This window comes from Embiotoca jacksoni, unplaced genomic scaffold (genome assembly GCF_022577435.1).
Source record: "Embiotoca jacksoni isolate LCO1_2020_lvr unplaced genomic scaffold, fEmbJac1.0.p SCAF_8, whole genome shotgun sequence".
In the NCBI taxonomy this organism is placed as follows: Eukaryota; Metazoa; Chordata; class Actinopteri; family Embiotocidae; genus Embiotoca; species Embiotoca jacksoni.
The window spans coordinates 16,669,089-16,693,996 of record NW_027185436.1 but is presented as its reverse complement, the minus strand read 5'-3'; the positions used below and the strand labels follow the sequence as shown (position 1 = coordinate 16,693,996).

At 41.5% G+C, this 24,908-nt stretch overlaps 2 protein-coding genes across 2 annotated transcripts in view; one reads left to right on the top strand and one right to left on the bottom strand.

Annotated features, from left to right (window-relative positions):
- The first annotated feature begins 112 nt into the window (after positions 1-112).
- Positions 113-18,629, top strand: acsl2 (acyl-CoA synthetase long chain family member 2). The gene is given in 25 exon segments (XM_069178120.1): positions 113-190; positions 10,976-11,226; positions 11,336-11,450; positions 12,388-12,452; positions 12,555-12,656; positions 12,961-13,060; positions 14,178-14,356; positions 14,481-14,513; positions 14,715-14,766; positions 14,924-14,997; positions 15,311-15,340; positions 15,342-15,365; positions 15,367-15,390; positions 15,471-15,605; positions 15,702-15,728; positions 15,730-15,807; positions 15,810-15,839; positions 16,345-16,513; positions 16,611-16,699; positions 16,791-16,907; positions 16,993-17,136; positions 17,241-17,312; positions 17,314-17,343; positions 17,443-17,514; positions 17,621-18,629. Coding segments are annotated over 24 exon segments (2,151 nt in total). The 5' UTR covers positions 113-190; positions 10,976-10,977; the 3' UTR covers positions 17,762-18,629.
- A 5-nt stretch (positions 18,630-18,634) lies between these two features.
- Positions 18,635-24,908, bottom strand: part of bin3 (bridging integrator 3) — a 29,518-nt gene continuing 23,244 nt past the window's right edge. The window contains exons 7-9 of the mRNA XM_069178121.1: positions 23,780-23,921; positions 22,511-22,645; positions 18,635-20,206 (exon numbers count right to left, since the gene is read on the bottom strand). Of these exons, the coding sequence (XP_069034222.1) occupies positions 20,060-20,206; positions 22,511-22,645; positions 23,780-23,921 (424 nt within the window). The 3' untranslated portion in view covers positions 18,635-20,059. The remainder of the gene's footprint in view (positions 20,207-22,510; positions 22,646-23,779; positions 23,922-24,908) is intronic.

Here is a 24,908-nt window from a genome sequence, read left to right as displayed (position 1 = left end):
TGTTTACCAAACTTAATGTGGTTGAGCACGATGCGTCCAACAGTATTTTATTTTGAAGATTTAGACGGAAATAAATTGACATGGTGTCGAGCTGCACATGTGGAGACATTTCTCTGGATCCACTGCAGAGTTGTAACTTTAACTTGGGAGCGCAACCGAGGAAAGTTTGGAGACTTTGCGGTTTACTCGGGTAAGTTATTATTTAGTATCTTTGTCTTTGCTGGTTTGTTTTCAGCCGTGTGACTTCGATAGAAACATAAAACTGAACTGAAGAGGCTGAGATTCCGATCTAGAAATATGAGAAGTTTAGCTGCAGCCCGCCGAGCCTCTCCAAGCTGCCAAGATGAGATTTAGTTGCACTTTTTGGAGCTCTGAAAATATTAAACAACCTGCTAACAAACTGCTGCATGACGTTGTAAGGAATTCATTGGCCTTAAATGCTCCTGTGATGACATCGCCTACACACAGCGGCGCAGTTCAACATGTTGATTGAAGGGAGAATTTAAGGGAGTGTTCCCATGCGTCAAACCGATATCCACGAAAGTTACATTTTCTATAAACTTAATTCTTCTAGGTTACTTTGGTATACTTTGTTTTAAATTGCTACACTTCAAGTTGTGTTAAATCGAAATCAATTAGACTGCACTTCAGGCATGTTTTAATAGGTTTTTTTTTTGTTACACCAGTATTAGAATACACAGTAGACCTATATAGCCTAATTTAGCAGATTAGGTATCGTGATATTAATCTCATAGTGCAGGTATATTATGAATATATTGGGAAAACAAAATAAATTTGCTTTGAATATACTGTCTCTGCATTTTAACATAGTTTCACTGTATTGATGCAGTTAAATAATGCTGGAAGTACGAACAAATGAATGTAATAGTTCTAAAAGCTGCAGTAAGTATGTTTTCATGCACTAAAAATATGAAGTAATTTCTTAAATTGAAATTGATGAATTAAAATGTGCACTTCAGACATAATTGAATATTTTGAAATTATATGGTGAATATTTTTAAGGACTTTTTTCAATAAGAAAGGATACTATTTGGTACACTAAAAGTATTAGATGTAGCCAATGTTTATTGATTCTAATACAGATAGATAAGAGCACTTCTTTACATTTAAAATGTTCTAAAATGATCTGGTATATAAATGATTGAAACACCTAAACAAAGGTTAAAACGCTGGAGTGAATCAACGATTTTAGGTATTTCATTAAGTCATTCAAGTGTTTTTTCCACAATCACCAAAAATTTTGAGTTACTATCTCAATGGTCTCTGTCATCTTTGGCAGCACATCTGGTGATAAGCGGTAGTTGCAGCTTTTGAGATCTAAATAGTGTTGGCTGTGTGACCTGTTGCATTTGCTTCGCCAACTCTCTGGCTGAACAGTCACTGCTGAGTGATGGAAAAACACGTCACTAACTGAGATTTATCTCGGAAACTTCGCAACAGATGCCCAGCTGATTCATTTTATAATAATGTAAATGTAAGAGCTTTCATAATACTGTAAATGTTAGAGCTTTGATCAGAGGGCCACGGGCTCAGTCACTACTTTGTTGCCTCATTTGACAGAAACAGAAAGTTAACAGATATTTATTTGAGTGAAAGCCTTTGAGATTGTTGCATTAAACTGGTCATAATGAGTCTTACCTTTCTGACATACAATCAGAAAACAAAATACACATCCATATTATATTAAAATAAACTCAATGTAGTGCTGGTATGAGTTCTATTGCATCATTAGGTAATAACTCTAAATGTTTTGTACGTTGTTTCCCCAAAATCCCCCCTAACAAAATGGTACATTTATAATTTTCCACAACCAAGAACGTGGAGATCATCTGAAGAATATAAAATTAATTCATATTTTTCGGTACAATATTGTTTGTGTTGATGGACTTAATGGTCGGCACAGCTTACCTGAGCGCACTTTGCTCTGTCGACTTTGCGTTCTTGCCGGAAAAGGCTTCATTATTGACTTTTTTTCTATATTGATGCCCTAATATCAAACTCACTGGGTTTAGTGAACACGGCCTTCACAGTTTCTGTAAGAAATGGTGGAGTGAGTGAGTACAAGTCCCATGATTTTATGTGCAACTGAAAGTGTGACATACTTTCACACCATCCATTTCCATAGATGCTATTTCTGTGCAGAGTGTTGAGGGCTTGAAACATCTCTCAGCACTCAGTAGATAATAATGATAATAATAATAATAACAACTTTATTTCTATAGCACCTTTAAAAACAGAGTTTACAAAGTGCTCTACGCAGAAGCAAAGCATAGTTGTACATAACGTCAATACCGGTAAACATTTAAGAAAACAGGAGGCAAAAAAAAGACCATACCATTAAGGTAATGAATACAAGAAAACCAAACAAATAACCAAAATGAGCAAATGGAAAAGAAAACAAACAAATAAATAAATGAATAAAATAAACAAACAAAAATAGGGGAACAAAAGAACTGCATAAAAGGACGACATCACTTAAAAGCAATTCTATAAAAATGGGTTTTAAAAAGTGATTTAAAAGAAGTTAATGATTCTGCAAGCCTTATCTCCTCAGGTAGGTCGTTCCGAAGTCGAGGGGCCCTAATGGCAAAAGCACGGTCACCCTTTGATTCAAGCCTTGACTTTTGAACGGTCAGAAGGGCCCCACCGGAGGATCTAAGGCTGCGATTTGGCTCATATGGGGCTAACATTTCAATAATATAATGGGGCCAGAGCCAGGCGGGCCTTAAAAGTGATCAACAAAATCTTAAGAGGGAGGACAGACACTGGACAGATCGCCATAAATCACAGATATTATTACACTTCAAACACTTCCATTACTTTTCAAAACATGTCAAATGGTATACATTTTTTACAGTTTTTATGATCAAAATATTAAGAAATCAGCTCGCTCAGGTTGATGTGGATCCGTCAGAAGCCAAAGTCACACGATGCACTACACTCTCCAGGATCTTCTATTATGTGACCGAGGAATTAATAACACAACACAAACATAGTAGCTCCGTTGTAGAGAAACCATGAGTGTTTGTAACATACAACACATAGATCTCCATGCAGAAGACACAATTTCCATGTTCACTGTGGCCTTGCCTCTGACTCACTATTGTCACCTGTACTACCTATTGAGGAACTATGTTGACTACAGCTCCTATCCTTTATGAAAGAATAAGCAGCTGAATGTTGCACATGACAACTAAATTGTGTTATTAATATTAATAACAATAATACAATTCCATTAAAACCAGTTGGACATTTCATAGTTTCTCACATAGCTGCAAACACACCTGCTGTGTGCTTCTTGGAAGCAGGCAGGTGCGAGCCGTCATGTCCTCCATTTCCTCTTCTTTTCTTTTCAGTAATCTCTATGAAATTATCTGGAATGAAAACCGAAGACACACAAGGCTGAGTTTATAGAAATATTTTGTCATTCACGTCTACTGAATTAGATTCATTGATTCATTGCACATAAAGCACAAAACAGACCACCGACAAGGCAAAAGTGTTGAGAAAATTATCTAATGTCTAAGTATAAATTATTAAAAACAAATGTATAAATAGTTTTCTGTTCATTAAATATTTTTGAAGATTTTAATGTTTTTGTTTTGCTACTAAATGCTACCTATAAGGTATAAATGCCAAATGAAATAGAAATCGTACTCCTCACATTTAAATATATAATGTTGGTTTAAACAAAATAATATGACCATCACAAAATATACATTTAAACATGGTACACAAGTTAAAGTTTTAAGGTAAAAAGATATTACTACACTTGTGAAAGGCACATAGAGATGAAAATATAGAATACACAGACCTCCGCCAAGGTCAACAGTCCCCTCTCTTCTGTGATTTGCAAATCTATAACTTCAGCCACTATAAATGTCTGGGAATTCAAAAGGATCTTCCTTAGTCCAGGCTACACCCTTCCACCAACTTTTATTAAAATCAGGCCAATACAAGTCTTTCTGTAATCGTGCTGACAAACAAACAAATAAACCAGACTGAAAACATAAATATAAATGAAGAGTATTTTTAACAAGTGTACTAAATTACAATTTAAGTTATGTGATCTGATCAATATGCTTTGAAAACATTTACTTTGAATACATTTTGTTTCATGTGCTTATTACGCATATACTTTGAAAATAGACCAAAAGATGTCCTCTCATTATGTGTCAACATTGGTAAAAAAATATACTTGTTTGATCTTTTAATACATTTTATAAACTAAAACTATAAATCAGGTATAGAAAAAAGGACATGCAGTATTTTTTGCTTGTGTTTTTTTGTCAATACCAAACCTGAACCCAATTTGGGCGGCACGGTGGTGCAGTGGTTAGCACTGTCACCTCACAGCAAAAAAGGTTCCGGGTTCGAATCCGGTCTTGGGCCTTTCTGTGCGGAGTTTGCATGTTCTCCCTGTGCTTGCGTGGGTTCTCTCCGGGTTCTCCGGCTTCCTCCCATCATCCAAAAACATGCACCTCAGGTCAGGTTACCTGGCGCCGCGCTAGTGGCAGCCTGCTGCAGCATCTCCCCCCTGAGAGCCCCCCTGCTGTAGTGAAGAAATTTCCCCTTGGGGATTAATAAAGTGTATAAAATCAAATCCAAAAAAAATTAATCCCTTTCTCCAACAGTTGTCTCTAATAATATCTGTCCAGACCACAATCCTACCTTTGTCGGACTATTCCCGAATATTGGGATCTGATATCTATTGATATTTTTGTGCATTGTGCCTTTGCTCAAACGTAGCTTTAAGTTATATTAAACTTTTCCCTACTATAGTGTTTGGAAAAATATTTTATGAGAAATGATCAGAACTTTTTTTTACAAATCTTTTGCAGTGTGCTACTAAATTCTTTAAATACAAACAGTGTTGCACTTGTGTGTGGCTGTGAACTTAAGCATAGCGCTGTGGTATTTTGTCCCTGATCCAAGCTGAGGATAATAATAATGTTTGGAGCGAGTTTCAGCCCTCAACTGTTGGTTTTCTGACATTCTTTTTGTCAAATCAAAACTCCTGTCCACATCCTCATCTTAAGCCTGCATCGGCTTATATTTGCCTGAAAATTGGATCTTTTTTACTTCCGTGTCTGGATATTCTGAGGCATGCAACATTTTTAGAGCTGCCCACTTGGCAGAATGCCAACCCTTCAGCATCGTCTGTCTGCGTTTGACAGTCACAGAGTACAGTGTGTCAGTTTAGGTTGATGTGCCCGGCCATGCGGGATTCACAAAAACACTCACTGATTCAGAAATGAGCTATGACGTAGGAGCCAGGAAAGCTAAATGTGAATTGTTCTTGCGTAGTGATGTTTAAACCTGCTGCTTGGTTACATGAGACCAAAAACTTCAGGCTTGAAAAAAAGAGAACAAACGTTGCATTGTTTCCTGACTGGTTTCAAGAGTTTCTGAGACCTTGGGAGGCTCACGACTGTCCTGTGGAAAGTAAAGGTATGTTCTACGTGCAGGATGTGAGGTCTTTCTGCTCTATTCTTCACCTCCTTTCCCATCCACAAGAAAAACGTCATTGTGACCAGTGTGTGTGTGTGTGTGTGTGTGTGTGTGTGTGTGTGTGTGTCTGTGTTCTTCACGCTTCATTTGGGAATCACAGCCAGAAAACACCCATGTGTTTCATTCTTTCTCTTCTGCTCGTTTCCCCTCGCTGCCCGGCCAGGCTCACGTGTCCGTCTTGCAACTCTCCCTTCATCTCCCCTCGATCGGACCATTCACTTCACTGGGCACATAAAGCGTGTGCAGAGTTCACTGCTACTGTTGCTGCTGGTGTGGATACAAAATGCTGTGCCCCCCCCCCCTGCACCCCCATAACCCCCTCCCTCACACCCCTCTTTGTGTCACCTCCTGTAGTTTCTGGGTCAGCATTGCTCCCATCACCACAGAAGCTCAGTAAGCTCATGTACAGACCTTAATCACACAAAGTGTAAATCAGGGACTTATTCTTTGTGGGAATTTTGCTTTGAGAGAAGAATATTTTTTAATTCTGTCTTCACTGTGAAAAGAGGACTTTTTGTCCCTGATAGGTTTTGTTTTAAAGGAAGACTTGACTGCTTTTTAATGCTCTAATTCATTACCACTCTTTAAAATACTTTTGTAACTGTCAGAGTTTGAAACGGAGCAGGACATTGAAAATCACAAGTCTATGCGCTGTCTCCTTTTTATTTGTTTATACAAGCAAACTTTACCAGACAGTGTCGGTGATGTTGCCAAAATACATTCCTGAATCCTGACAACTGTCATTTTACTTCTGACCACACCAGAAACATGCCAAAAGCTGATGATGAAGCTGAACTTTTTCAATGTCGGAAAAAATTGTTCCTTAAAGCTACATCAACTCTTAAATTCTACATTTCAGTTCTAAATTAAATATAGACAAAGCAGCTCTTTTACTATTATCACATTAAGATTTAAACTGTAAACATTTCAAGTTTAGTTTTAGTACACACATAGTCATGTGAAAAAATAAGTGCATGCTACGGAAATTGTTGACCTTTTCCAATAACAGTTGATCCTCTTTGAAAGCAGAGCATACAGAAACAAGGGGATATACTAAAACAAAAGACACATAAAATTGATATTTGGTTGTCATAATAAAAAAAATTTGAAATAGGTGTTCAAGATTGGTGCTATTCATTAGAATCTCCTGAGGGAAGGACAGGTGAAACTTGTATTGTTTTGAATGACTTGACATTGAGGGTAGGGTTGTCTTTTTGCTTTTGAAGTTTGTGATGTCATCATCTCTTTGGCCTTCAGAAAAAAGGTTGTCGAGGCCTCCAAATCTAGCAAGGGATTTCAAAAGATCTTCAAATTATATTTAAAAAAAAAATCATTCCACTCTGAGGAAAACTCTATACAAGTGGCGGAGATTTCAAGGGATTGGTAATTTGTCCACGACTGGTCGCTGAGCAGATTTGACCCAAGAGCAGGCAGTTTGATTCAAAAAGTAGTCTTCAAAATATCATCACAGGACCTGCAGGTAAGTCTTGCAGTTTTTGGTGTCAGAGTGCATGTGTATTTAATAAGATAGAGATTGCACAAGTTTGACCTGCATGTGAGACGTGTCAGGAATAAAGCCTTTGCTGTCCAAAAGAAACATTAGAGTGAAAGTGCAGTTTGCAAATGAACACACAGGAAAAGATCAGGCATTTTGGAAAAAAAAAAGACCTTTCAACAGGATAATGATCCTATAAGCCCACAAGCATATCCACCCAGGAATGATTCAAGAAATGGAGGATGAATGAATGGCTAAATCAGAGACAGATTTGAATCCCATTGAAATGTTGGTGGATTTGAAACAGGGAGTTCATGCAAGAAAACCCTCAAACATGCTGCAAATGAATACATTTTGCACAAAAGAGGGGCCATAAATGCCATCTATTAATAAACACATTTTCCTAGTGGTGTTGTTGAAGTATACCACATTTATCTGCAGCGTATCAAAGAGAATCACATGTTTGCTTGTCTAAATGTGAAAAACAAACAAAAGAAAAGCCAACAATTTCGTCAGGGGGTACCTCTGTAGAACGTGAGGAGGAGGGTGGAGAGAGGCTCATGTTAAAGATCCACGAGAGGTCATCTTTGATCTGCACTTACAAAACCTTTTGTGCTGCTGACCCTCTCCACAGCAGTGCTGCCATAGATGGTGCCATCGATGGTCAGCTGTGTGTCCATGCACGTCTCTCTAAAATCAATGACAACCTCCTTTGTTTTCCATGTGTTTAGTGAAAACTTGTTAGTCATACACCAGTGCTGCCCAACAGGTCCACCGCTTCTTTGTACACTGTCGGATCATTGTTGTTGCTTGAGACACGGCACTGGTGTGTCATACGGAAACTTGATGTGGTTGGAGCTGGATGATGTACACACAGCCCCTGGAGAGCGTGGTGCTCCTTGCAGTCATATGTGCCGATCCGGACTGACTACGCCCCGCTAGCTCCAGGATGATGCAGATGGAGGTGTTGAGGCCTCGCTGGTTCAGCTTCACAATTAGCCATTGTGAGAAGATTGTTGAAGGTCGAGTCATCATCACTTGCACAGCGTTAACCTGTCAATCATGTCAGCCTTCCACAAACACTACGTATTCCCGTCGTCAGCAAAGTAGCAGCTGATTGTCGGTGCATCACTCAGTTTTGCTTCTCTGATGTTACGAGACGGGTCAGTTTTTGCAGCTTCTCCCCAGAACTGACTGCAGCTTCTTAGATCTTCAACAATGTCAGATATCAGCCCTGGCCTCTGGGTTCTCGGAGGTGACTGCTTATAATATTTTGTGATTGTTGATAACTTTAATCTCCTATTTTTAATGTTGCTCATTTTGTACCTTGCCTTCTTCACTTTGTGAGACTCCTTTAATTTTGAGGAAACCAAAATGTGGCTTCCAAAAAATGTTTGACAGTTACATTTAATGAAGTCGTAGGTATCATTGATTACATGCTAGATTTTTTTCAAAACCAGTTTTTGGCTTCGGTATTTTGTACATTCTGTATTGTTCTTCTGTGTCTTACACTGGCTCTGAATAGTTGTCAGCTCTGCCTCTGCATGTCCACATGAGTATATGTGAGCAGACATGCAGGCGGCCTTAGGCTGTCTGTAACATGCCTGCTGCCTCCCTGTGAGCCTGCATTCTGCTGTTTTTATAGTATTTTGTATGAACTCCACAGCAGGATGTCAGTTAATTTCCTTTTTTTTTTTTTTTTAAATATCATTTGCACCAAACATAGTTTTAATCCACTTTTACTTTCCTCTCCTCTTCTGTCAGGAGTGCCAGGCTGTACTAGCAGCACTGAATGAGGATTTAGGTTTGAGGTGCCAAAACCTTTGGGTTATTCTCTCCCTGCAGGAACTGAGGCAGGCTGAAGGTGCATTTGTTTTCCTCCAGTATATTTTCACGTGTTTGCCATTTCTTTTGTCTGGTGTCTTCCAGGGACTAAAAGCTGGGAGCACAATGGTCCTTGTCTGGGCCTTGACAATAGCTGTAATGAATGGGAGTGAGAGAGGAGGGAGGGGTTAGGAGAGGGAGACAGAAAGGGGCTACAGGAAGCTCTCCTCACAGCAGGCTGTCATTTTTTTTGATGTCACTTTTCATAAAGCCCTTTGTTTTCCACTTATCACTTCCCAGTGAAAGGACTCAAGGGGATCACCAGCTGCTTTGTTGGTCTTGCAGGTGTAAAGTGGGAATTTACCAGCTTTAGTTCTCATAAATTGATGGTTAAAGCGGATTATAAATCCTCTAAGGAAAAGTGTGGCATCGCTTTTGCCCAAGCCGGGAAGGGAAAGCAGCACAGCATCGGGCCCAGTTAAAGAGGGAGGGAAGGGGTAAGATATCACTTCTTCACTTCTCCTATTGGGTACTGGGGGTGGGGGGGGGAAGTGGGTGAGAGGTTGAGGGGTGCTTGGGGAGGGGGGAGTAAATGTGAGAAAGGAGAGATTTATTCAGTGAGGTGAATTCCTTTCCTGGTAGAAGATGAAGTGGTTTGCTGGGGGGGGGGGGGGGGGGGTGTGTGTGTGAAATTAGCAGTTAGGTAGAGGTCTAGTCTTGCAGTGAACACTGTTGGAGTTTATTTTGAGGCTATAGATCATTTTCAAGTTGATCCCCCCCCCCCCCCGATCCATTCAGTTTTGATATGAACAATAAAGTCTTTGGCAGGGAATCATTAGGGGTGGACTCAGCTGGTCCTCACCCCATCTCACCACCAGCCCCTTCCTACTGTACTCACCCCAAGTCGCTCTCTCTCTCTGGCGCTCTCCCTGCCAGATGAAAGAGTGGCACATCATGACTGAGAGTAACCTCACTGCCTGTTTCTGTTAAGCCAATCGTTATTACTTCCTGGTGACCCCCCCCCCCCCCCCCCCCCCCCCCCCCCCCCACACACAAACACACACACACACTTCCCTGTTTGGAGCCCAGGCCTTTTCTCCTCTTCTCTCTCTAAGCAGTGCCAAGTCTGTGGCCCCGTGTGGTTCAGCCTGTGAACCAGCTGGATTACACGGTCTCAGAAGTAGAACGATGGTTTTAAAGCATATTTTCTTCAGGGTCTTGTTGCATTTAATGTTTAAGCTAGATGAAAAGAGTGCAGGAGAGATGTTTAAAAGAGTCTTCCACAAGTTTTACACATAACGGAGTTTGTCGGTTTTGGGGAGTGCGGTTGCATTAAAAAAAAGTTGTATCGGGTCTTTGGCGTCTCCAGAGAAAGCCCAGTCTGGTAAAGGTGATGCCACTTGAGTCGGTATTGTTAGACTACAAGTTTGGAAATGGAAAACAAAATCAGGGGAGTCGGAAAGAAGTGAGCTGCTAGGCAAGTTGCATTGTGGGTAATGGAGGCAGCAGATTTGAGATCAAGGATTATTGTGTGGAGGGAAAAAAAAGAAGAAATCTCTGCTTCTGTTCATCGTGACTGAGAGCAACACTGAAACATACAAGCCTTGATTATTTTCCAGCACTGATCCAGTAGGAAGATGATCAAAGTTTAATTTATAATCAAAACCCTTGTCGTGAAATTAAATCACTAATTTAAAATGCACTGAGGTAGGGCTGCCTCTTGGCAGATATCTTCTTTTTTTTTTTTTTTTTTTACAGATAAAAGTAGTGCAGAAATAATTAGTCAATTAATTAATCAGTTGATCGGCAGAAAATGAATGTGCTGTAGTTTTGATCATGTCATTTATCAAGCAAATATAAGAATTTGCTGCATTTCTCTCTTTTTTTTAAACCAGTTAAATTTAAAAAAAATTGTAATTTGGACTGTTGGGGAAAGAAAAGAACCAATTTGAAAACTTTGGGATTTTTTTATTTCATTTTTGCAACTCCATACAGACAACAACAAAAGAATTAACAGATGAATCTTGCTGTTGTGTTGCACTTTGTTTTAATTGCTGCACAGTTAAACTTCTGTTCGTGCTCCATATCATTGTCTTCTTGTCACTTTGTGTCTTCGTCTCTCAGCTATGCATTTCCAGGAGTGGTTACGGTCACTTCGCTCCAGCGCAGGACTGAAAGGTTCTGAATCAGAGGACTTGTGGAGTCTGCTGCCATCTCTGCCCCTGTCCTCCTTCTCCCTGTCCTCCCTTTCTCTGTCGCCCTCCTCTCTGCTGGGTTTGGGAGCCCTGGCCTCTCTCACCGCGTACTGGCTGGTGACTCGTCCTCGACCCATGCGTCCTCCCTGCGATCTACAGGCCCAGTCTGTAGCTGTCGGCGTGAGTGGATTTCAGTTGCCGTCGTCATTATAATACGTGTGGCTCGTGTAAATGCGTACGTTGTCATCGTGTGTGTGAAGTGTGTCAGTGACGGAGGTGTTTGTTGTAGGGGGATACCAGCTGCAGGCGATCGGCTCTTCTTAAAGATGACACTCTGCTGGAGTTTTACTACGACGACACCAGGACGGCCTACGACATGTTCCAGAGAGGCCTGATGATCTCGGGTGAGGCCAACGGACATGTTCACGTCATTTAACAATATCAACAAATCGAATGTCTAATCGTATTTAAGAAGAGAAGAATGACCAATTAGTTAGTTTGCTGTTCTGTTTTAACTTCTGTTTAAGGATTATTTTGAAGACAAACAACTTCAGTGTCATCCGAGGCCATCGAGCCTCGCTGCATAAATACAAAAACATCCGAGTTACTGATGGAAAAGCAATTTGTGTTCTGGACAAAGCTGATATTATTTGAGCTCTCAAGTAAAAGCACTGATTTACACAACGTGCATAGAAAAAAAAAAAAAAGACTTAACTTTCCCATGTTTTCCACATGTGATCACATGTATGACACATGTTTACCACATGTTGCAACATAACATGGGGTAAAATATGTGGACACGTTTTCACATGGGAATCTACACCATGAAAATGTTCCAAAACCATGTTTGCCATGGGCAAAATACATGTTTCACGTGTGCTCAATCACGTGTGTATGTGGTCACGTGTGATCACAGGATTTTTTTTTTTTTCACACGTGTAAAATTCATGTAGTTTTTCTGTTAGGGAATTAGTTTCCTAACAAGGATTACAAAATAATTGATATATCATGTAAGTACAGGTTACATGCTAAAACAAATTATATCAAGCCTGATAAAATGTTTATATTTCCAGTGATTTGCCACAAGTAAGTAAAATGTTTATAATTCTTTTAGTGAACTATAGTGTTATGGCATCTATTATTTATTGATTTCACAGGAACAGGATACATGACATTATTTTGGTTTTGTCCATTCTTGTTTTTAACTGTAGCAGTCAGACATTAAGTCATTTGTAAAACCAGACAGATTACACAAAACTGAAGGGTCTCAAGCAGAACTCGGATCGTCAGAATTTCATGTTTGAAGTGATGTGATGTAATGTCATGCGACTGTCCCGTCAGGAAACGGCCCATGTCTCGGCTTCAGGAAGCCGGGTGAGCCTTACCAGTGGATGACCTACAATGAGGTCTGACATATTTCCATTATGTTTGGTCCTCCAGTCCATCGTAGCTTCTGTGTAACGTGTTAATCTTCACTGTTTGTTGACTGAGCGTCTCCGATCCTTCAGGTGGCTCAGCAGGCACAGGCGCTGGGCTCCGGCCTGTTGGCTAAAGGCTGCCAGCCCAATCCGCAGCAGTTCGTTGGGATATTTGCACAAAACAGGCCTGAGGTACGGACTAATCACTGCTCTGTGGTGTCGGGATTTATTAGTTGAATTTTCACACATGGGAGGTTCTTTCTTCTAATTATGATTGTTGATCCCTTCAACCTCTAAACTGCCTTGTAGTTTAAAACTGTATTTCACTTGGGTAAGACTCAATATACACGCACGCACCTTTGTGTGCGCCCCTGGAGCCCAGGAACACGTTTTATATGAATGTTGAATCGATTTGTTTTGTCCTGAAAGTGCGTTTGCCTTTGTTGGTACGGCACGAGTCTAACGGTGCTGCTGTGTCTCCCTCTGCTGGTGACAGTGGATGATCTCAGAGCTGGCCTGCTACACGTACTCCATGGCGGTGGTGCCTCTGTATGAGACGCTGGGGCTGGAGGCGATGGTCCATATCCTCAACCTCGGTGAGAAAACCTGCACGTAGAAAAACAAAGGTCTCTCCTGAATGAAAGTAAACCTCCCACATGGAGTCAAATGTCGCTGAACTGTGCAAGACAGCAGCGAGGCCTTCGTCCAGAATATTGATGAGGAGGCTGAGTCATGAAAACGGTGCATGTTTGCAATTCCAATTAAGATCTTGTATAATACAGGACGGCAGAGGGAGGTGGTTGAGCACAGAGTATGTTGGTAATAGCGGAAGAAGAAGAATAAACGGTTTGCACTTGTATAGCACATTGTCACCTTAGTGGTCTCCAAGCGCTTTACGCTGTTTCCCATTCAACACACACTCGCACACATCAATAGCCGAGTTGCCATGCAAGGGGGGCTTGCCTGCCGACAGGAGCAACTTGGGGTTCAGTGTCAGGACAATGTGCTCTACCATCTGAGCCACCGCCGCCCAGAAGTACTCAGATCCTTAGTGAAGTAAAAAAAAACAACAAAAAAAACACCAAACATGAAAATATTCCATTACTGGTACCCTGCTTTCATTTTTGTTAGTGAAAGGTTGAATACCTTTACCTCTCTGGGCCTTAAACAGTTATTTTAAATGAAAAGTTTAAAAGGAAATCAACCCTAAGTGGGACGACTGACATCGCAGACATCTGAAACGTGTCAAGAGGCCCTCGGTAGACGCTGTCTTCGTAAGGAGGCATGCTTAAGTAAAGGCAAGGCAACTTCATTTGTGTATAAGCTTTTAACAACAAGGCCATTTAAAGTGCTTCACATATGAGACAAGGCATAATAGATAAGACGGATAAAAGTAAATCTGTTTGCTTACCTTTGGATGTTTTGGACACATGGTGCAGTCAGGAGTTCAAAACTGTTGGATTTATTGCACTAGATGAGTGTGAGAAATGTTTTAATTTAGGTTTTATTTCACATTTTTGAATATTGGCTGTTAAAAAAAAAAAGAGACCATTTTAGCTCCATTAGTCTGAAGGAAGGCTGTTTCTGGTGGTCCTTTAGAGACAGGCAGAAGGCTGAGTACAAAAACACTTGATTTCACACTCTGATGAGAACATTCACAAACTTTCAGTGTGTGTGTCATGGTGCGTTTTCTTTTCTCTTTTTTTTTTTTAGCGGAGATCTCTCTGGTGATCAGTGACCGGGAGGAGAAGGCAGCGTCTTTGTTAGAGAACAAGGAGAAAGGCATGACTCCGAAGCTCTCCTGCCTGGTTCTCTTTAACGATTTCAGCGAAGCCTTTGCGGAGAGGGCGAAGAACTGCGAGGTGGAGGTTTTGAAACTGGAGCAGCTCATGGTGAGCAAGGGTGGAAGCACTCAATCCCCGTAATGCTGACTCATTCAAATGCATTCCCTTTAATCGAGTCATCAGTGCTGAAGTGTAAACTGATATGAGCAACTCCTCTTGGTCCACATCTTAGGACCTGGGAAGGAAGGACCTCAAAGATCCTGTGGTGAGTTTCTCTCAGCTGCGACATCGCCACATCAAACTGATTCAAGTAAACAGCTAATCTCCCTCTAAATGCTAGAATGACAGTTGCATCCTTGCTCCTGTCCCATACGATGTCATTAACACTCACATGTAAACAGGGCTTAAATGAAGAGTGCAGGAAGCCCTTTGTCATGTTCTCCTCTCTTATTGCTGCCTTCTGTAGCCGCCCCAGCCTCAGGATCTGGCCGTGGTTTGCTTCACCAGTGGAACCACAGGTACCGTCTGATCTCATAAGTCTCTCCGTAATTATCCTTCGCTCACATCATTAGAGAAATGTCCTCCAGTGCCCACTAACAACCCCTCTTTATGGCACTGCTGTAGTTTGCCTTTGCTGCGCAGGGCACTGCAATAATGTCTTGTTTATTTATCCAGGAAAGCCCAAGGGAGCCATGATCACCCACGGCAACATCGCCTCCAACACTTCCTCTGTCATTAAGATCCTGGAGGTCTGTCTACACTTCCACCTCCTTGTCTAATTGAGAACAGCCTCCCAGCTAGCATCACTTCCCATCTGCTTGTGTATCTCCAAAACTGTCCCTCTCCCTGCTGTGTCTAATGGTATGATTAATTAGGTGTTTGATTGCCCCTGTCACTGTGAGGTACTTTAACTAATTACCCCTGTATAAAAGATTCTGCTATCTAACTGCTGTTGGAAAAAAAAGAAAACCATACAGCATGTTTGATTGCTACCGTATGCATACCTGAACGTTATCTCTCCCTTGTGCTTTGCTCATTTTAGTTCTCGTTTTTCCCTCGCAGGGTTCGATTGTGATCCAACCGGAGGATGTGTTCGATCTCTTACCTGCCGCTCGCCCCACATGTTTGAGAGGATGAATCAGGTGCGTTGATCCTCTCAGATGTTTATTTTTCCTTTTCTCTTGTGTGTGTAAACCCTAAACGAAATCTATTTCTATCACAGGTCACCATGTTCTGCCACGGGGCCCGAGTAGGATTTTATCAAGGGGACATTTCTCTTCTTATGGATGACATTAAAACTCTCAAACCGACCTTCCTCCCCGTCGTGCCCCGTTTACTCAATCGCATCTACGACAAGGTCAGCAAATGCACTCCGATCCTTTGCCGTCAAGATTTTAGCCCGTATTTGAAGCTTGCCTCAAATTTGTGTCCATTTTCCCCGATTTCTATGAAGATCCTGAGTTCCGTGACCGTCTCCGTTGCGACGGGCTTTGCTTCACTACGCTGTGAGGAGAAAGCAGGCGGAGCTCAGCAGCGGGATTGTCCGCAAACAACAGTTTGTTGGGACAAACTGGTGTTCAACAGGATCCAGGTCAGCTGACAGATCGCACTTTGCCATGTTGAATCGTTTCGACAGCTCCTTTGCTGTACTCATTGCTTTGCAGTGCTGCACATCCATGTGCAGGTAGGCATTTCGTATTAGCGCACATTAGTTTACACTCTCGGATGATATATTTTCTGTTAATCCCCGATTTATATTTGTTGCTGTCTTTTCTTGTAGTACTTAACGTAACACAGCGGTACATGTAGCAGCCCTGCAAATAGTCAACAAATCGGTATCCAAACTTTACAAGAGAAGCACGACTATTCCAGCAATCAATGCCAAAATCACCCCGAGCATATTGGCCCTGTGGGAGTGTATTGGAGAAGCATGCACACAGGCAAACAAGAACCGAGAGATTTTGTCTTGGTGTGATCAATACAGATGGGAAAATATGACCAAGGTTGAATTTGGTTGAAATGGAAATTAGCTCGTGTCCACAGTAGGATTGTGATGTAACTATTTTCCAACACTGCATGTATTGTCTCCGTTTCAGGCCAGTTTAGGTGGTAGTATACGGTTTGCTCTGACCGCCTCGGCACCCATCTCCCCCACTGTGCTGTCCTTCCTCAGAGCCACTCTGGGCTGTCTGATATTTGAAGGTTACGGCCAGACAGAGTGCACGGCCGGCTGCACTTTCTCTATGCCCGGGGACTGGCGCGCAGGTGGGAAACAATCCCATTATCTTTTCTTTTCCCCTCTGAAGTATTCGTGCTCTGGTTTCTCCCGTCCTCAGCGGGTCTGTGAATGTGTCTTTCTCAGGTCACGTTGGTGCTCCTTTACCCTGCGCCATGGTGAAGCTGATAGACATCCCCGAGATGAACTACTATGCTAAGAACGGCGAGGGAGAGGTGCGAGCTCGTGTAAAGATGCAACCATACTTTACGTATGACCGGACAGTCCGGAGCCTGCTGACACTTCTCGCTTGTTTTGTTCCGTTAGATTTGTATTCGTGGCCCCAGCGTGTTCAGGGGCTACCTGAGGGACCCAGAAAAGACCGCGGAGGCCTTGAACAGCGACGGCTGGCTGCACAGTGGGGACGTGGGCCAGTGGCTTCCAGTAAGATCAGACAAAATATTAAGCCTGTGGGCCATTTAATTCATTTCCTGCAAGAGAGCAAATGTTTGCACTTCTCTCCTGTCAGAATGGGACACTTCGCATCATTGACAGAAAGAAGCACATCTTCAAGTTGTCCCAGGGAGAGTACATCGCTCCGGAGAAGATAGAAAATGTCTACATGCGCTGTGTTCCTGTACTTCAGGTGTTCGTTCATGGAGATAGTTTACAGGTACAATGAATGATACGAAGAAACTCCTATTCGGTAAATATAAATGCAAAATATTTGCATACGAGTAAAGTATTTGATTTTCTTTTGTATTTTGTGTTCTCAAGTCTTATCTCATAGGCATAGTAGTACCTGACCCCGAGGTGTTTGTTGACTGGGCTAAAGAACAGGGAATTGTGGGGGTCCTACGAAGAGCTGTGCCAAAATCCTGTAAGTCAACTTCCTAATTTTGAAGCATTACTTTCATTGAACTTCTTCAAACTACTTTGACATGAGCTTGAGGGGAAATGGCTATTTGTCTTCAAACAGGATGTGAAGAAAGCAGTATTAGAGGACATGAAAGCTGTGGGGAAGGAAGCAGGCCTGAAGTCCTTTGAACAAGTGAGCAAACTCTGCCGCTGCTGGTCTTAGTTCAGATCAACAAGCTGCAGAATGACCGACAGTAACTTCTGCTGTTCGTTTGTGTCTCACATTTCTGTCATTTCAGGTGAAGGATCTTTGCTTGCATCCAGAGATGTTCAGCATTGCCAACGGCCTCCTCACGCCAACCTTGAAAAGCAGACGTGCCGACATCCGAAAGGTCTTTCAGGAACAGATATCGAGCATTTACAGCAAGACGACGATTTAACTCCACTCAGTAACTCGCACACAACACCAGAGGGTGACTAATGTCCTGTAAAGGGGGGGGGGGGGAAAAGGGACCTGGAAGAAGAGAATTAAAAGTCCTGAACATCCTGCAGTGCAACAACCAGATATATTTTGGAATATTGTCATTTTGCTTTAAAGAAACTTTAACTTCCATCCACCTGTGACCACATCTTATCTGTGTACGTGTCGTGGTTAACGCTTCACATGAGAATTAAGTGAAAGAGTCCAAACCTTTTTTTTTTTTTTTAATTATTATTTCTGTTCCAATTTCACCGTCGTCTTTGTCACTAATTCAGCACGGGGAGACTTTACAGGAACATAAATTGTTTAGTTGTAGAGAGGAGAATCACGCGTTATCTGAAAAACACCTAAGGAAAAGATATTTAGATATTTTATTTGCACTGACTGCAGTTATGTTCCCCTCCGAGAAATGATTTTTAGAGTGACTCTGTTATGTGTACGCGAGACCTCGTTTCTCATAGATGTTGCATTAACTGTAGGTTTGTGATTTACGTTTGTTGGTTCCTTTTATCACCACGACATAAGCTTTTTATGAACATTACACATTTCTCAAAAACTTCATAGACTACTTCACCTTAAGTTGAACTATTTACACTAATGACCTTTTCAATTTGCAATGATTTGTAAAAAAAAAAAGAGGCTGAACTGTAAATACTGCTTATATTAAGATTGTCAACTAAATCAACTAAATCCAATAAACTAAAAGTGAATAGAAATAAAGATTAGTAACTGAGAACTTGTTTGCATGATTCAATTCACAAAACACTGAAGAAAAAACTGTAACGCTGCATTCACCCTGAACAATAAACAGGATATTCAAACTTTAACGATATTCTCAGTTAATTTATTTCATGATTGATTAAACCTTGAGATGACAGTTGAAAACATTGTGGTATTAATACATTTGAAAACCTAAATAAAACCCACTCTAATGTTAAATTAGTTTGTGTTTAATGTTTACTTCTGTTAAAAAAAAAAAAAAAAAAAAAAAAAATTACTACAACTTTTATGAGAAAAGCACCTTCATTAATACAGTTTTTAATGTGTAACTCAAACAGTCTGCATTGCAGACCTAAACACACAGGAAATGGACAAAACATTAGTTTCAATATTTTCAAAATCAAAAGAATAAATAGTTGACACCTTAAAAAAAAAATTAAAAAAAATCCACTAACTTAACATGGGAACAATCAGTGTGTGTGCACTATCATCATACTGAGGCTCTACCTGATAGAAGGTGGAAACAAAGGAGTGCAATGACAGTATGATTTGGTCCAAAATTAAAGGAAGCCAAAAAAAAAACAAAAAAAAAACACCTTGGCTTCCAACCCTGGTGTAGAGGGTACAGAGAAAAGACTTTCTAGCCAGCCAACAATGTGTGAGGTTCTTTGCAAACACACACTCTAACCAACAATAGAACAAAGGATGGATGGTGTGAACAAAAGCAACGTATGTGTCATAATCAGTATTTTCCACTAGAGGGAGCACCAGCCTTTGTTTTTGTTTCCGAGAGACAGTAAATGGTTATCCATGCAGGTTGAGTGGTCCACCTTTCAGAACCGCTGCACCGGCAGAGTCTCCCTCTACATAAGTTCCATTTCATGTTACATCCACAGTCAGGACAATGTAGGCACATTATGCACAGTTGATGTTACAAATATCATATCTTAAACCCCAATAAAAAGCCCTCACACAGCATGGCACAGAGCTAAACTTACAGATAACCCCAAAAGGCCCAAATATAGAAATACATTTTTTTTGCTGATAACTTACAGTACATTACATAACATTCAGTCTGCAGTTTGTAATTTCAAAGTTGGGTAATAAAAACCATGTTACATAGTATATGTGACTAATAAAAACATTTCTGTTAACTTCCGACTTTGGAAACAAATGCTTTTAGGTGTCTCCGAAACCACGAAGTGTAACCCCCTTAATTAGTTCTGACGATATGATTCCTTTGCTCAGAAAAAACAAAAACATATTGGCTTTTAATGTTGCACTTGGCTGATGGCTTGGTTAATGTGGCATTCAGCTGCTTTGAGTTGCAGTGTCTTTGCAGAGCGAATGAAACAGGGTGTAGTGCAAGAGGAACGAGGGAGGGGGGGGGGGGGGGGGTGATGAGGCCACAAGGAAACAAACTGATAATCAGGTTAAGGCCACTGCTGTCCGTTTGAACTCCGGAGGAGCTTGAAAAGAGTGCAATCCATTCAGAGAGGCATGAAAAGAGCACTTGCCGGATTCCGGCTTTCCTCCCTCAGTCGTCGGCGACAATGGACAGAGCACGCAACTCGCTGAGTTTGGCCTCGGTCTCCCTCTCCCTCTGCTCATCAGTCAACCCTGCTTGGTCGATCTGGTCTGTTAACTCACTGAAGATCTTGTACATTTCAGTGAAATAGACCACCTGATGGGACAGGAAAGAAAAAGACTTAGGCTGTGATGACAGAAAAAAAAAAATACTCCCGTCCGTCCTCTGACAAGAACTGGACAGGGTCAATCCGCAGACCTTTCCGAGATGCCGCTTAGTGGGGGAAAACTCCAAATTCATATCCGAACTGCACTCGCACAATCTAATCATACTCTTACTTTCACAAGTCTGAAGCTGCTGGTCTCATACCTCTTCAACCCTGCTAATGAGAAGTGATTTGAGAGGAGAAGAGGGAGCCCACAGATATCAAACAACTCTGACAAAGCCCCAAAACCCAGCACTACAGTGGGTAGTGACCCTGCTTTTCTCTCCCAATCTGAACAAGAGATAGAGAGTGTTCACTGAAAGCTTTCTTGACACTTCCCACCCCTGCTTCTTCCCCTTAGTTCATGAGTCAGGCTCCCTAGTGAGTTGCTTTGATGATTAATAGACTTTAATCACATTACAAGACTCCAAAAGAGTGGGCAGAGAATGAAAGTACTGGGAAACACAACCCCTTGAAACCCACACACACGTCTCAATATTTATTCATGCAGCGATGCATGTGATGCCATGCTCTTAAGGTGGCATCAACGGCGTCTCTGAAATTGCATGTGTGCTGTTATTGCATGCCGAACCAGCAAGACAAACGAAGAAACCAGTGCGTAAAAAAAAAAGTTTAGTTAAAGGGTCGGGACAAAAAAAACAATTATTGAAAGACTGATAACTCTGTTACAAGCGAACTAGACACTGTCAGCCAAAAGAAAAGTCTTAGTTTCAAAAGCGGCTTGTACAAAGCTTTTTAAGGGCTCTGTATGAAAGACCTTTGCATGTTTATACCAATATTTGCCACCTAAACCACATGAGTGGGCCATAAGTATTGGGTTACTGCTGTTTGTGGGGGTAAAACGGATATATTTTTTCTCCCAAAAGTGGCTTGTTGAAAGGGCCATCGGAAATGTCCATATGACCAGTGATGATAATGTACACCAGATCAGTGTCTAGGCGCCCTCTGCAGCAAAGACTACTATTACAATTAGTCCAGTCACCACGAGGAGTAAACTTTGCCGCACACAACTATGACCACCTACCATACAAAAAGGAGACTTTGGAAAAAACAGCTTTAATTTACGTGACTTTTGCTAGAGTATTTTATCATACCATAGTCCCAGATACTTAATATTTATACAGAGAGGTTACACTTTGACCTCTGACAAAAAATAATAAATAATTGAAGTTGCATTTTACACAAGTCCTTAAACAATGTGTGTCCACTGTAAGAGAACCAACTGTGTTGTTTAAAAAAAAAAAAAAAAAAAAATTAAGACAATGTCTCAATTATTCAACATCTGTACAGGTGGACAGGTCAAGCCGTTGCAGGAAGGGATTTATTATAGTGAAGTCAAAAAAGGCTCACAACAAAGGGATCCTTTGTGCTGTTTCCTGCTGCTGCTGGGAGCTGAGCAGCAACAAGCGGCTGGGAGAGAAGGGAGCGGAGGATGAAACCAAGCACATACAGGCTGGGGATGAGGTCCACTGGTCCACTGGCCACCCACTTGTAGCTCTGTGTGTGTGTGTGTGTGTGTGTGTGTGTGTGTGTGTGTGTGTGTGTGTGTGTGTGTAAATAGTCATTCATGTGTGTACAACTGCATGACTTAAGACAATGTAGACGGAGTAAAATAGCTAGTGCGACGAACAGGAGTTCTTGTACCAAAAGTGAAAATGTGATTTGATTTGTAAAGACAAAAGACCAGAGCTCAGATTAGTGGAAATATTTCATGCTGGGTATAGCTGATCGTTCTGTTTGTTAATTTCAAGTTCAAAGTGCATCACAGAACTCCATAATTGTCATTAGGTCTGGGATAATCTAGTTTACTGATTAGGAGTGTGCCAGTGACTGTCCCAAAGAGGAAATGACATGGGCCATGCAGGTCTGGGGTGGGGGAGGGGGACATGGTGGCGCTAACTTGAGACACCCAGCTGCTTTAAGAAAAGCTTCAGGTTAGAGGAGGGCTTGCAGGAGTGCAGTGGAGCCAGACAGATGAGGCCTTCCTGGGCTTAACACAGTAGTGTGGGACGTCACTGAGGGTTAATCACATTAGGACTGTGTGGAGGGAGACAGACTGCCTGGGTTATACACACCCTTCATCAGACACTTTATCCACTGCTTAGCCGACGCTCAGAGGGTGTAACTGCACACTGTAGGGGGTGGGGGCGGAGGCGGGGGGGTGGGGGGGTGGGTGTGTGCGCGTGCAGCTGTGAGAGCATCATTGGGGTACATCTTGATGTGGGGTCACTAACCTGCGCCCGGATGAGAGCCTCAAAGCTGGGCTGGAAGTAGTCGATGCGGCTGTGGTAGAACTTGGGCATCTCGTCCAGCAGCTGGTTGTTCTTGGCCTCGAAGTCTTCCCTGATTGGTCGGAGTTCTTCTCTCACCTGTCGTGTTGGGTGAAAGAGAGGAAACAAAAGAACGGGTCACCAATGGACCCTATCAGTACGGACTTTAGAGAACATCCCTTCATTTCACTAATGCCAAGATTTTTCCATAAAAATACGTATACGGAGTTACAGCTTAGGAGAAAAACAAATACCTCCAAAAAAAACAAACACGCTATCTGAAGTAAACTCATTACTTGAGCCATCGTTAGTGTTCTATCTCTTATTGTTCAGAAAGATATTTGCCTAATTCCCACGGAGAAGCAGTGCAAAAAAAAAAGGCTGTAATCACGACCACAGTGAGGAGGAGTGGGTAATGTGGGCAGACTTGGCTGTGAGTGGACTCCAGCACCACTGATCTGTGTGTGAATGTATTAGTGGGTAGTCTACTGTAGGCATGGAGTTATGGAATGCACAATGAATAAGTGTGAGGGTGAGAATATTTATTAAGGGGACGGGGCGAGTTGTTATATTCAAATTGCAACATATTGTTTATCTGCGGCATTACGGCATGGTCTTTGCACCTCAGTTCGTTTTCTTTACACATGTCAGACGATTGTTTTGTCAGGATCATTTCTTTAAGTGCACAGGAATTCAAAGGGCAGGGATGTAGGGGCCTCGTCAAGGCTTTGTTCCCCTGACAGTGCTTTTCTCAATGTGTGTGGGTGGCTCACCATGTGAGGATGTGTTAGAGGCAATAGCATAGGCAACGCTGCAGCACTATCTGTGAATGTGTGTGCTTCTGTAGTGGCCTCACGGTGTGTGTGTGTGTGTGTGTGTGTGTGTGTGTGTGTGTGTGTGTGTGTGTGTGTGTGTGTGTGTGTGTGTGTGTGTGTGTCTACAATTCTCAATTACGTGCCTGTAGATGTGCAGCAGTGCCTTTTTGAAAAGGCACTACTTGAGAGCATGGTAGCTTGCGTGGGTGAAGGAGTGCACATGTACAGTATGCATGTGCTCAACTATTTTTGTTCATATCCAGTCAGCATTTGTGTCTTTTTTTTCCACTTATTTCGCTCTATTCACAATACATGCAACATGTAAGAGCAAGTGAACTCTGCTCCTCTGCTGCAGTTAGAGGGAGCGTTCGAGTGGACCAACACGTGCACGGATGCATGCTTTAAAAACTCACAGTACCTGATGTAGTTTGACCATAACGGGCCCGGTTTTTTCTTTCTCTTCATATTTCTCCACTTTGGATTGCAACCGCTTGTAGTCCTGCAGTGCCTGTTCCCGACGTTTCACTGCCATGTTAAGGCTGGGGAAGACACCGCTGTACCTGAAACAAAAGCAGCACACAGAAAACATTTACCTTTCCTGCTGTATCCAAGGCGTTAAACAAAAATACACACAAATGTACATACAGGCAAATACAAAAAAAAAAATCCCCAGAGACTCTCAGCAGAGTATTCAGATGGAAAAAAAAAAACATGATTACTAATACTTTTTCTGAGATAAACAGATAAACTGAAGTCCCTGAAAACACTTGACAGCTTTCATTGCCCTTCAAAATTTGTAGACATGCAGTCTGCACTGCATCGTATCTTAATAAAAGTCATTATGATTTAATAAAATCCCTCTCCTCAACATCTTATTGTAGAGGTGCTCTCAAACCCCAGAGGACAGCTCAGCATTAAGCTTCCTCTAATCTTTTATCTAATTACTATAGTTCAGAATGGCATGAAACAATTCATTTTGTGACAATTATCATATTCCAAATGAAAATATATTCTTGCAACAAGAATCCAAGTCTTCAGCACTAAAAATAGGAAAACATTCATCTGTAACTTAGCAACAGGAGTCTGAGCTTCATCCTGGGACTTGTTGCACTGGTTTTGTGTCTGCTTTAATGGAAGCAAGAAAACTGTATACAGTAAATATCCAACCTAATGATATTTGACAAAAAAATATAAGAATTAAAGTTAACATATCTGGAGGATTGTTTCTAACCTACAAGCAGCATTAATATTTAGTATGCAATATATACCCAATTTAATATCTGCAAACTGAGGTGTTTATGCTCCTTTTTTTCGTTTTAAAGGATACACAACAAATAGTAAACGGGAGTGTGGAGGGGAAGTAAGACATCAGCAAGCTTTTAGTAAAATCTCAGCTTTTATTAACAAATTAATAGCCGAGAGAGCCATTAAAAAAAAGTAATGTTTGGCCTTTCTAACATGCAAACAGAAACCAGAGACAGTGTTTTTCATAAGCAGGCAACAAGATTATTTACTCAGGTGCGTGCGACATGTGAGTCAGTCGTAAA